The 11,959-nt window shown below is 46.4% G+C and overlaps 1 protein-coding gene across 1 annotated transcript in view; it reads right to left on the bottom strand.

Annotated features, from left to right (window-relative positions):
- Positions 1-5,781: 5,781 nt before the first annotated feature.
- KIAA1549 (KIAA1549 ortholog) overlaps positions 5,782-11,959 on the bottom strand; it is a 140,951-nt gene continuing 134,773 nt past the window's right edge. Inside the window, exons 20-21 of the mRNA XM_006861241.1 lie at positions 7,315-7,460; positions 5,782-5,988 (exon numbers count right to left, since the gene is read on the bottom strand). Coding sequence (XP_006861303.1) covers positions 5,782-5,988; positions 7,315-7,460 — 353 coding nt within the window. The remainder of the gene's footprint in view (positions 5,989-7,314; positions 7,461-11,959) is intronic.

The following is an 11,959-nucleotide window of genomic DNA, read 5'->3' on the forward strand; positions in this document are numbered from 1 at the left end:
GAGTGGCTGGTGGATTCGAACCACTGATTTTTGGTTAGCAACCTTCGGTGCTAGCAGGGTTAGTCTTGCCCTGTTAACTACCTTTCGGTACTATGTGGACTTTGATCTTCTTATGCATCTTTCTACACTGTAGAATCCTAATTTTTTAATTCCCAATTGCATCTCATTTGATTCATGGGTAGAAGGTGGCACCATGGGTAAAGGTGAAGGAAAACTAGTCTACAAATTCCACGGGCTGAAGAGAAGGCTTTCAATTTCTTGGGAAATTAAAGGGCCAGCGTTCTCACCAGGCACCAGGATCAGAGAACAAAAAGAAGATCACTTTCAACTGTCACACATTAGGAGGACACCTGACCATGATGCAGAAGCAATAAAAACAAAATCGTGGGTTTGACACCAACTCATAGCATTTATTGACATTTCCATTTAAAATGCTAGGAAAGCGGTATAAATTGTAAACATGGAAACCAAACACTCGCATAAATTATTTCCAAAACTCTACAGCACATTAGAAAACGGTGCAGCTAATTCAAGGGTAGAAACATAATCAACAAGTAGGAGGGAGGCGTTGACTATTCAATCATACACCCTTAACTGAGGCCAGCAGACCATGATTGTCAAGTTCAAGTTGCAATTTCGATGCCACTCGGGGCCTCAGATTACTCTGCACATTTTTGTACGTTAACACTCATCATCCAAGGGTGGGAGTGTGGGGGGGGGGGTAGGACGAGCATGAGCCTTGACACAGTAGGAGACAAGGGCATTGCCCTAGAATGGCTCTGCTGGGCAGCCTACCCTACAGCCCAGAGTCCATGTCCCATGGATGGCAGGAGCCCAGAGTCCATGTCCCATGGATGGCAGGAAGAGGGCAAAGCTGAGAGTTTCGACTCCCCTTTCCTGAAATGAGTTTGCCGATGCATGGAGCAACTGAGTGAATCAGTGGGGCCTGGGCTCTTCAGGCTCCTCCCCTCACCCCCCACAACGACATCAGGGACCGTACAGGATGCTTGAACTTGACCCCATATCACCCTAATGCGCACACTTATCCCCTAAGTCACATAATGAACACATAAGATGAGGTGGGCATGAGAAAGGCTATTCATGCTGGCCCCAGCTGTCCAGAAAGGTTCCACGTAGCCAGGGACCATGAGGTTCAGATCGTTGGAATCTTCCTTCTGTCCCTGTATCTTCTCACTTTGTTTGTGGTGTGGCCCCAACAGAGAGACGGGAGGGAGAAGGAAAAAGTAAGGAGCCTGCAAACTTAGCTACCCTGTGGGAAACGAATTTGGACGAGAGTGCATCAGATTAAGACATTCATTCTTTCTCTCACTTTTATCACTTGTTCCTAACTTGGTTTCATGTTTCCAGAAGCATTTACTAGCCTTTTCTAAATTTCAGTGCTGCAGGGTATTGTCAAGATAAATGGTCAAGTGTACAGTTACACACACAAGCATGGAATTAGGAATCGTACCATGAGGTTTAGGGTTTCAAGTCTTCCATACCAGGGAAAGGAGTCCAAGATTGAACACCAGAAATCACCTCCAGGAATATCTCAGCGGACATCTGAACTGCGCGCGCACACACCCTACGTAAATTTCACAAGTACGCCACAGCAGTTTCTGGTAGAAACGCTTCTCACCTATTGCAGGAGCACCAGTTTGCAGGTTGGATTCCATTTTACAACAAAGTTCAATTTCCTGTTCCTTGGAAATGTGTCTCATTCAGGTGGTGGATCAGCAGGTGCAGTAGTAGTGTGGTTCACAGGGCAGATATGATGAGTCCGATCTCAAGACTGGCTTTGGGGACTTGCTCTGGAGGTAGATATGAAATGGCTGAAACTGCTGGAGCCAACATGAGTGCGGTAGTTAAGACCAGAGCCACCCTGACCCCTGATCCCCTGCCCGGAGCCTTCCCCAGCTCACATTCCAACCAATTCATTAGAATCTAAAACTTTCATAAGAAAGGGATTATAAGTGAAGTGAATGTAATGATTAACTCATGAAAGACTGCAAATGCAAATCCATATGGGAGGAATCCACAGGGCCCCTGGGGCACTCACAAAGCCCTGATCCTGTTTGTACCTGGGAACAGAAATTCAGTTTGCAATGACAGTTTCTGCCTGAAACCTTTCAGGGGTACCTTTACCTGTGCTCAAATCACAGGTCTTATGCCCTGAAGGCTTTGGGTAACAAGAACCCACTTACTTAGCCTGCTGCTCAAAAGCCACATGCCATCCAAAAAAAAAAAAATCCACACACATGGAAATTAAAACATCTTGGAGAAAAATGTTCAGGCAGCTTTAAGGAAGTGGAATTTATTTATAACTCACTATGGTCCACAGAATTTAATGTAGCCAGATGGCCGAGCCAACTGCAGATACCTGCTCTGTGCAACAGCCCTCGCTGAAAGTCCATCATGGTTTCCATCTTTTACACTTGGTCCTTCATCAGTTATGGGTCCTCACCCCTTTCCTCCTCCAGATGGGATCTCTTCCTCAGCAAACCTTCTTCATAGACCTGGTCACTTTCTCACTGGACTGTGTGGTCCAGGATTCTGTCCCCATGTTGTGGCAGATCAGGATCAAGTCCAACTCATTGACGGTGTCAGTCCATTTCTAAATCCAACACCAGCTTGGGCAGCTCTCGTCTTCATTAAGGTAGTTTCTGAGGTTGACTGACCATAACATACCACCGCTTCCCAATGTGCAATTTCCATCACTTGCCCTCACTGAGGACCCATGCTCTTGTTTGTGTACTTTCAGCACATGTTGCTGTTGAAGCCTTAGCTGCAGCTTCCGTCTTTTTTATACCCAGCTGTGCTATCTCCTTAGATCCTACGATCTCGGAAGGCCAGATCTGGGTCTGCTAATTTTTCAGGAACCAGAAACAGCAGGTCAGGAGCAGGAAGATGTTGACTCAGCGGTGGTTGAAAATGGTGGAAGTGACTGGAAACAGACCAGGATTCACACTGCGGTCTCGGTCCTGTTCTGGTAGATCACAGCTCATCCTAGCATACAGGTCAAGACAGCAACACACACAACACTTTGTGCCCCTCCACGATCCTCTCACACAGATCCACACCTGATTCTCACACCTGTGGTCCTGTGAGGTGGGCAGACAGCTATGTTTTCAAGTGACCAATGGGGAGAATGAGGCCCAGAGAGGGGACCTGATACACTGAGCTAGCAGCAAAGCAGACTCAGAGAATATCGCTTCTCCAAAATCTTCAAAACCCCAAATCAGATGTGTAACTCATGTTGCCACAAGAACTTTTAAAATGGAAGAAAAGTGTCAACACAAAACTGTGTTTTAGAGTGCTTACATAAATGAAACTCGAAAACCACTTAGGATCAACAAGAGGACCCTTCTTTTCAGTAGATCACATCACTTTTGTTTCTGAAGACCTGTTTTGGTGTGTCCACCACACTACTGGTTCTGAGTCGGGGTTTGGGTGTGTTTTATGACCAAAATGATAGTGGTATTGGTGATCCAATGAGCTTGCTTATATCAAACCACCCACATCAGGGATCTCTCAATGGCATCCTTGGTCTTGACAATCTCTTTTCAAGCAGGTTCAGGTACACTAATAATCAAAACATGAGTAGAATCCTTTTTGCTGGTTTGGAAGGCATCAATGCCTCTGTTGCGCTCCACCCTCTTATGAACAGAGGCCGTATCTGTAATGTCCAGGAGGTAACCATGCTGACACCCTCTGTGTGCAAACAGGAAGCTGAGCAGGGAGACGAGGGGGAGGAGCTACATGTATTCCACTTGCTGGGACAGGATCTCAGTTCACTGCAGGATGTTTCTGAGAAAATGCTGCTTGGGCAGCTGAAATGATGATTATTTTTTCTTTCTCATGATTCCCATTCCATTTGTTCCCTTTAGATACTCATTTTTTGAAAAAAATGTCTTAAGTGTACAGAGGAATAGTCTCAATCAGTATTCATACCACAATAACCTAACTAAAGCAGAGTAGTTCCTTTTTCTGTGTTTTAAATGAAATTCTTAGTAACAAATTTCGGACACTTGGTAATTTCTGACTCCTCCAGTTGGGGAGCATCTGATGTTAAACCAAGGCCAAGAGAACTAAGACGTGAAGCCTAACCAGGCCTTTTCGCCACACTTGTTGGAGGCCACTGAGGAATAACTGAAAAAAAGTTTCCATTCCTTTGATTATTTCAAAATTATTTTTGAGTATCAAGTTTGCCAGCATCCCTTGTCTTTTAGGGGTGTCCAGATGACAAGTGGCTACCATTTTAACTGTCCAGAAACTCCGTCCCCTGGGGCGTAAGACTGTAAAACTTTGCAAAATAGCTTCATGAAGAGACGGTGGCAGGGCAGCAGCTCTGGAAACTGGCGTAGCTGTGGCGGGGCTTGCAGCTTGTCCCAGACACATGTTCTGCTTCATCTTAGCCCTAAATCCTGTTAACTTATCTTCTGCTTAATTAAAAATATTGGTTCATCTAATCCAGCGGGGCTGATGGTGGAACCCTGTTACCTAAGATGACTCTTGTGTTTCACTCAGGTGCCAGGAAACAGAGGGGCCAGTGGTCATGATGGCCCTCACCAGAACTTGGGAAGCAGAGACATGTTAACTTCACGCATACCTCGCTGGTGAGTGGGCCCCTCTTTCAGGCCCAAAGTGCTTAAGATGGTTCCAACAGCCCTTCCACAGAGCGATGGTGTCCAAAGCCACTCTCTCCTCCTGTTGCTGGTGGTCTCTGAGCTCCTCTTTGCAGCTCAGGAGTCACCTGACAGGACTTAACACAGGGCCTGGCACGATTAGCCATGGGCTCAAGAATAAAACTCTGGTGGTCCGAAGAATTCTGATAGGTAGTTTTGCCCACCTTAGACTGAATTCAAACATCATCTGTGAGAAATTCCTCAGCAATGTAAGGTTTAGGTAGGCCCCCTTGAGAGCCTCGCTGGACAGCTCTGGTCTTCAGAGTGGTATGTGCTGAAATGGGGTACTGCTGTCTATACGGACCCAGTGAATAAACAGAAAATGCAATTAAGAATGGAAATCTAAACTTCAATATGTATTTCAAATAACCAAATAAATAGTAAGCTTACCCCCCCACCCCCAAATCCGGGACTTTGCCTTATGTTTGCTTGTGGGTTTTTTCCAGAACAGACTGAAATCTTCCATGTATTTTTCTGAAAAAGCTGATGTTCCGTGGCAGGGACGTGAGGGTGGAGGGTCTTTGGAGCAGTAGCACCAGAAGAAAGAGAAGGACGTGACGATGGCTTTTTGTGGGGTCTCAGGCTCACACAACCTACCGTTTTGGTTTCTCACAAGTAGCTTTTAAAAAATGCCCAATGGTCTCATATTATTCCTGTTGTTAATATTTCTATTAAAATAAGTTCCTATGGAGAAAGAGAGGAAAATCAAGCTGTTCATAAAATGTCCTCAAATCTCTTCTCTCAGAAAACCAAGCAGCGGCTTCAGCATATGAACCCTAAATATGACACCCCCTCCATCCTAACACCAGGTACACACTGTAAGTTCTGTCTTTAGGAAGAGGATCCACGTGGTCAAGGTGCTAACTGAGGCTTGGCTCTTGGGGTTCACGAAGTGCTGCTGGCTTGGATCAAGCAAACAGTTCATCCTAAGCGTCCACACCAACCTAGTCATGAAAGTGTCGAGGGCGTCTCCTGGAACGCCCACTTTCCTCCTTCCATGAGAGGGGGTCCGTTCCCCTCACGAACGCCCCTCACTAGATTCCTTTTCGGTCTTGCTTCCACGGGAAGCGGATACGTGGGCAGGTATGCGGGCCGGTCAGCTGTGAAAGCTTTGCACAGCCGTCTGCTTCTGGGAGAGCCGGAGCAGTTCCTCCCGGATGGCTTTGATGAGGGACGTGGAGGAGTGGCCGGGCTGCAGGTCCTCAGAGGAGCTGGTGGCGTAAGGCAGCCCAGGGCCTGGCAGAGCCCTGTGAGGCAGGTTCCCAGGTGGGGCGGAGGGCTCCCTGCCTGCAGTCCTTGGCACCTGAAACAGCGGTGAAGAAGAACATTCTGGATGTCCAAGCATGTGGGTCTGAAAAACATGGTAAGGGTTACTGCACTTCTGACTTAGGAAGAGGCGGGAGAATAAAGTCACACAGCATGGGGTACAATGACAAGTCCTCCCCCACCCCCATGTGCTGTCCTCATCAGGGACCCCTGGGATTGTGGAGGACTTGTTTGCAAGACAAAGAGGTACAAGCAGGAACCCCTGGAGTTAACAGCCAGGGGATCTGATAACAACATGGTTAAAAGCTTGGCTACTTACTGAAAGGTTGGCGGTTCAAACCCACCAGACGCTCTGATGTGGCAATCTGCTTCCATAAAGGTTACAGTCTAGGGACAGTTCTACTCTGTCCCACAGGGTCACCATAAATTGGAATGGACTTGCTGCTAACAACGGGTTTGGTTGGGTTATTTGTGAGTTAACAAGCTGTTGGGAGTGGAACGGAGCTCCGTAGGGTTTTCAAAGCTGTGATCTTCAGAAAGCAGACGGCCAGGTCTGTCTTCTGAGGAGCCTATGGGCAGGTTTGAACTGGCAACCTTGCAGCTAGTGGCAGAGCGCTTAATTGTTTGCATCACTCAGAAACACCAGACTTAGCAAGCACTTAAACAGGATGAAGAGTCTTCAAAAAGTTGGTGGAAACATGGAATCAAAAGATAATGAAATTTCTCCTTGAACTCTTTGAAGCACTCTCCTGTTGGCTTAAAGACACAATGAGTAAATGAGTGGCCCAGTTCGTGACTATTTCAGCTCTTGGTCCAGTTGACAAACCCCTGTCCACGGGGCCCCTGAGATTGAGGCTTTATTGTGGAGGACTTACTCAAGTGCAAGAGGTACAAGCAGGAACCCTGTAGAGTCAATGGCCAGGGACCCTGGTGGCAATGTGGTTAGTGCATCAGCTGCTAACAGAAAGGTCACTCTGTGTGTGGGGGGATGGGTGGAGGTGAGGGAAAGCCTGGGGCTCCTGACCCCATGTAAGAAGGGGAAAGACATGGACCCTAGGAGCTGGATAGGAAGGGAAGTTGGAGGCACCAGGAGAGGTCAGAAACGGAAATCTGAGAGCTGAAGGAGGCAGGCAGAGCCTGCCTTTCCGAATGCAATGTCAGTTCCCTCCCACTCTGAGTGGGAGGGAGCTGACATCTGAAAACTGCAAGAAAAAACACAATCGAGGTGAAGGGAGGGAAAGGTGAAAGAGATTAAACCCTTTTTTAAACATAGGTTTTAAAAACGGGTCCCTAGAACAGAAGCTGCTAAACCAAGACATTCTGTCTGATTTCTACATGATTTGCCCCAATGCTCAATACTCACGGCCTCTCTCCTCCCAGCTTCGTCCTCGCCATACGAGGTCCATCCTGGCCCGCTGTACTGGCCGCCCCGGCCTGGCAGGGCCTCCCCGGGCTGAGACCCAATCCTGCTTGAGACCCCCACCTGCGTGAGGTGCTGGATCTGGGAGCCTGCAGGAGACAGCAGAGGGCAATCTGGTCAATCGCTGCTGGAACAGTGACAGCCCACAGATGGCCACTTCCGTCTGACCACCGCACGTCATGCTGCCGCTGTTGTTTAGTGCCCTGAGTTGGTTCCAACTCGTAGTGATCCAGTACAGGGTTTCTGAGGAGTGGCTGAAGGGTTTGAACCACCAACCTTGTGGTTAGCAGTTCAGTGTTTATCCTACAGCACCACACCAGGACTCCACTGTATGTCTCAATCACACAAGGCACTGACTGTAACCCACCAAGCAGCCCACTGTCACCGAGTGGACCCTGACTCACAGTGACCCCAGTGTACAGACTAGAATGGCTCCATGGGGTTTTCAAGGCAGCACCCTTTCAGAAGCACATCGCCTGTTTTCCAAAGCGCCTCTGTCGTTGTTGTGGTTAAAGTGCCACCAAGTTGAGTCTGTCTCATAGCAATCCTTCATAGGATTTCCAAGGAGGAGCTGGTGAATTTGAACTGCCAACCTTGAGGCTTGGTGCTTTTCCTACAGTGCTACACCACGATTCCCTGTGCCTCTAGCTAGGTTCAACCCGCCAAACTTCTGGTTAGCAGACGTGCCTAGAGAATGGCATTTCCTCCAGAAAAGCAGCCGTGGGTCTCCTTCATAGACGTCTACTCTCCTCCACAGGGAGGCTGAAGGCCACACTCATTTTCCTGAGCAGGCATCAAAAAGCTGGGGAGAAGGGGGAGATTAGAGGGCAACCCCTTTCATTTCTGTTGAGGCTACAAGGACAAGGTCCTTATTTACTCAGAAGGAAGGAATCATAGGTTTCAGAGCCACAGAGAAGCTGAAATTTGGCTCCTTCTTGACTGTGCCTTTGAGAGTTCACAAGGAGCTGAGAACAGCATGCTTGTCTTCTCTCAGAGGCAGGAAGTGCGCAGGGCAGTTAATTATTTATTATAACCCTGCTAGCCAAACATCCCACCACTCATCTGTCAGTTTGTCGTACTGTGGAGGCTTCAAAAAGTATGTTACTATGATTCTGGAATCTATGCCACCAACATTTGAAATCCCAGCAGGGTCGCCCATGGTGGACAGGTTTCAGCTGAGCCTCCAGATTAAGACAGACTAGGAAGGGGGAAAGGCGGACTACTTCAGAATGCTTAGCCACAGAAGACCTTATGGACAGCATGGGACACTGCCACTAGAACACCGAAACATGAAGACGAGCACCAGAATCTTGTCAGATAAAGTGCCAGAAGATGAGTCCCTCAGGTTGGAATGTACTCAAAAGACAACTAGGGAAGAGCTGCCTCCTCAAGGAACTGCTGACCAAGAAGACATGAATGGAGTAAAGCTTTCAGGACCTTCATTAGCTGATGGAGCACAACTCAAAATGAGGAGAAACAGCTGCAAAAATCCGTTAATAATCACAACATGGAATGTATGAAATATGAATCTAGGAAAATTGGAAGTTGTCAAAAATTAAATGGGATGCACAAACATCGATAACCTAGGCATTAATGAACTGAAATAGACTGGTATTGGCCATCTGAAGTTGGCAATCATATGGTTTACTAAGCTGGAAACTGAAGAGGCATGGCAACCCATTCATAATAAAGAAAGAACATTTCAAGATCTTGAAGTACAACACTGTCTGTGATAGGGCAATATCATACATCTGCAAGGAAGACCAGTTAACATCACAATTATTCAAATTTACACACCAACCACGAATGCCAATGATAATGAAATTGAAGAATTCAACCAACTTCTTCAATATGAAATAGAGCAAACATGCAATCAAGATAATTACTGGAGATTAGAATGCAAAGGTTGGAAACAAAGAGGAAGGATCAGTCTTTGGAAAATATGGCCTTGGTGATAGAAACGATGCTGGAGATAACATGTTAAAATTCTGCAAGACCAATGACTTCTTCATTACAAATACTTTTTTTAAACAACATAAAAGATATATACACATGGACCTCATCAGATGGAATACACAGAAATCAAATTAACTACATCTGTGGGAAGAAATGGTGGAAAAGCTCTATATCATCAGCCAAAACAAGGCCAGGGAAAGACTGTCGAACACACCATCAATTGCTCATATGCAAGTTCAGGCTGAAGCTGAAAAAAATGAAAACAAGTTCACAAGAGCCAAACAGGACCTTGAAGATATTCCACCTTAATTTAGAGATCATCTCAAGAACAGATTTGGTGCATTAGACACAAATTACTGAAGACCAGAAGAGCTGTGGGATGACATCAAGAATATCATACAGGAAGAAAGCAAAGGAAAACAAGAAGGAAATGGCCAAAACAAATGTCAGCAGAGACTCTGAAACTTGCTCTCCAGTGTAGAGATGCTAAAGCGACCATTAGAAATGCGATGCTGAAAAAGCTGAACAGAAAATTTCTGATGTCAACTTGAGAAGACAAAGTCAAGTATTATAATGAAATATGCAAAGAGTTACAAAACCAAAAAGGAAAGAACACACGCAGCAATTCTCAAGTTGAAAGAATTGAAGAAAAAATTCAAGCCTCCACTTACAATACTTAAGGATTCTATGGGGAAAATCTTGAATGACACAGAGCGCATCAAAAGAAAATGTAAGAAATAGAGCTAATGTACCAAAAAGAAATGGTTGCTGTTCAACCATTTCAGGAGGTAGCATATGATCAAGAGTCAACGGTACTGACGGAAGAAGTCCAAGGTGCGCTGAAGGCATTGGCAAAGAACAAGCCTCCAGGAATTGATGGGATACAAATTGAAGATGCAGCACTAGAGGCACTCATTCATCTCTACCAAAAAATTTGGAAGACAACTACCTAGCCAACTGATTGGAAGAGGTCCAAATCTGTGCCTATTCCAAAGAGAGGTGACCCAACAGAATGTAGGAATTATCAAACAGTATCTTAACAATATCACATGCAAGTAAAATTCCGCTAAAGAAAATTCATTAATGCTGTGGTAAACGTCTTCCACACATAGACATAGAACTGCCAGAATCTCAAGCCAGATTCAGACGTGGACATGGAACAGGGATATCACTGCTGATATCAGATGGTTCTTGGCTGAAAGCAGAGAATACCAGAACGATGTTACCTGTGCTTTATTGACTACACAAAGGCTTCATGAGAACGAGTAACACCTGCAAGACCCTATTTCCCAACAAGGTCACAGTTACGGGTACTGGGGTAAATACTTGAACACATCGTTTTAGGAATACATTTCTACCCACACCAGGTACAGTGATAACTGAGGTCAGCAAACACGGCTCAGGGTCCTAGCAAAGCAAAGCGCATGCTCGAGCACTTGGCAACCGACTGAAACTCTCTGGGCTACACAGGTGGTGTTGATTGCTACCTGTGGTTTGAGCCAATCTCCGCAAAAGACTGCACATGTATCCCAGTATCTCATAATCCAAAGACAGACAGGAAGTCCTGGGCTATGGGAGCAACTCAGAGAGGGTCTGTGTCTTGCTGTGTTCACCTCCCAGCACAGAACAGCCTCCCCCAAAACTCACGGCAGCACCCCAGTCCAGCGAGCCCACCTGCACCCCAGAAAGTCCTCTCATGCTACAACTCATCACCCAGAATCCATGGGACACAGGCACATGGCTCCCACTTCTCAAAAGGGGTGGGGGGGAGAATCTACCCATGGAGTTATTCTGAGCATGAAGAGAGATAAAAGAGGCCAAGTGCCAGGCACACAGGGAGCATTGGGTAAATCTGAAATTCCCTTACTTTGGGGCTCCACGAGCTCTTTACTATTCAGTGTTTTCACTTTTATTCATTGATTTAACTTTTTTCATACGATAACCTCTTCATTTTACATAGTTGCACAATTCCCTTATCCAAACTTTTTATTGGGGGGTGGAGATTATGCATAATGCTGTGGTAAACATCTTCCAATATTCTGGATTTCTCTGAAGGGGGTAAGAGAGACCAGACTCCCAGCAACACCACTACCAAATTAAAGACCTGTAAGTCATACTGTGGCTACCTTGCTTCTTAAAAGTGTCAGGACCCGACAACACCATCAGGAACAGTAGAATCACAGCCATACGAACCCACCGCTGTCACATCAGTTCTGACTCACAGCACAACTGTCCCAGAGGGTTTCGGAGGCTGGAAACCATAAAACCTTTATGGGAGCAGACTGTCTCATCTTTCTCCGGTGGAGAGGTTGGTGGGTTCGAACCACTGACCTCTCAGTTTAACAGTCCCACCAGGGCTTCTGGAGTAAATGCAGTGGCAGTGGTATGTGTTGGGATTTCATTGTGAAATGCTCAAGTGAAGAGCCACACTGGTTCCCCGTGAATGGCACTATTGCTGTGTTTTAATGAGGTCGGGAGCAACACAGGGGAGGAGCTCCACATCATCCAGTGACTGCTGGCTTTCCCTAGGGCTCTGCCACCGATTCTGCTCACCTGCAGGACAGCAGGAAGGGGACTCAGGGACATAAGGATATGCAAGAGAGGACACGACCTTGAGAGGTTAACAAGGGAG

The sequence above is a fragment of the Chrysochloris asiatica genome, unplaced genomic scaffold (assembly GCF_000296735.1).
Source record: "Chrysochloris asiatica unplaced genomic scaffold, ChrAsi1.0 scaffold00041, whole genome shotgun sequence".
Taxonomy (NCBI): domain Eukaryota; kingdom Metazoa; phylum Chordata; class Mammalia; order Afrosoricida; family Chrysochloridae; genus Chrysochloris; species Chrysochloris asiatica.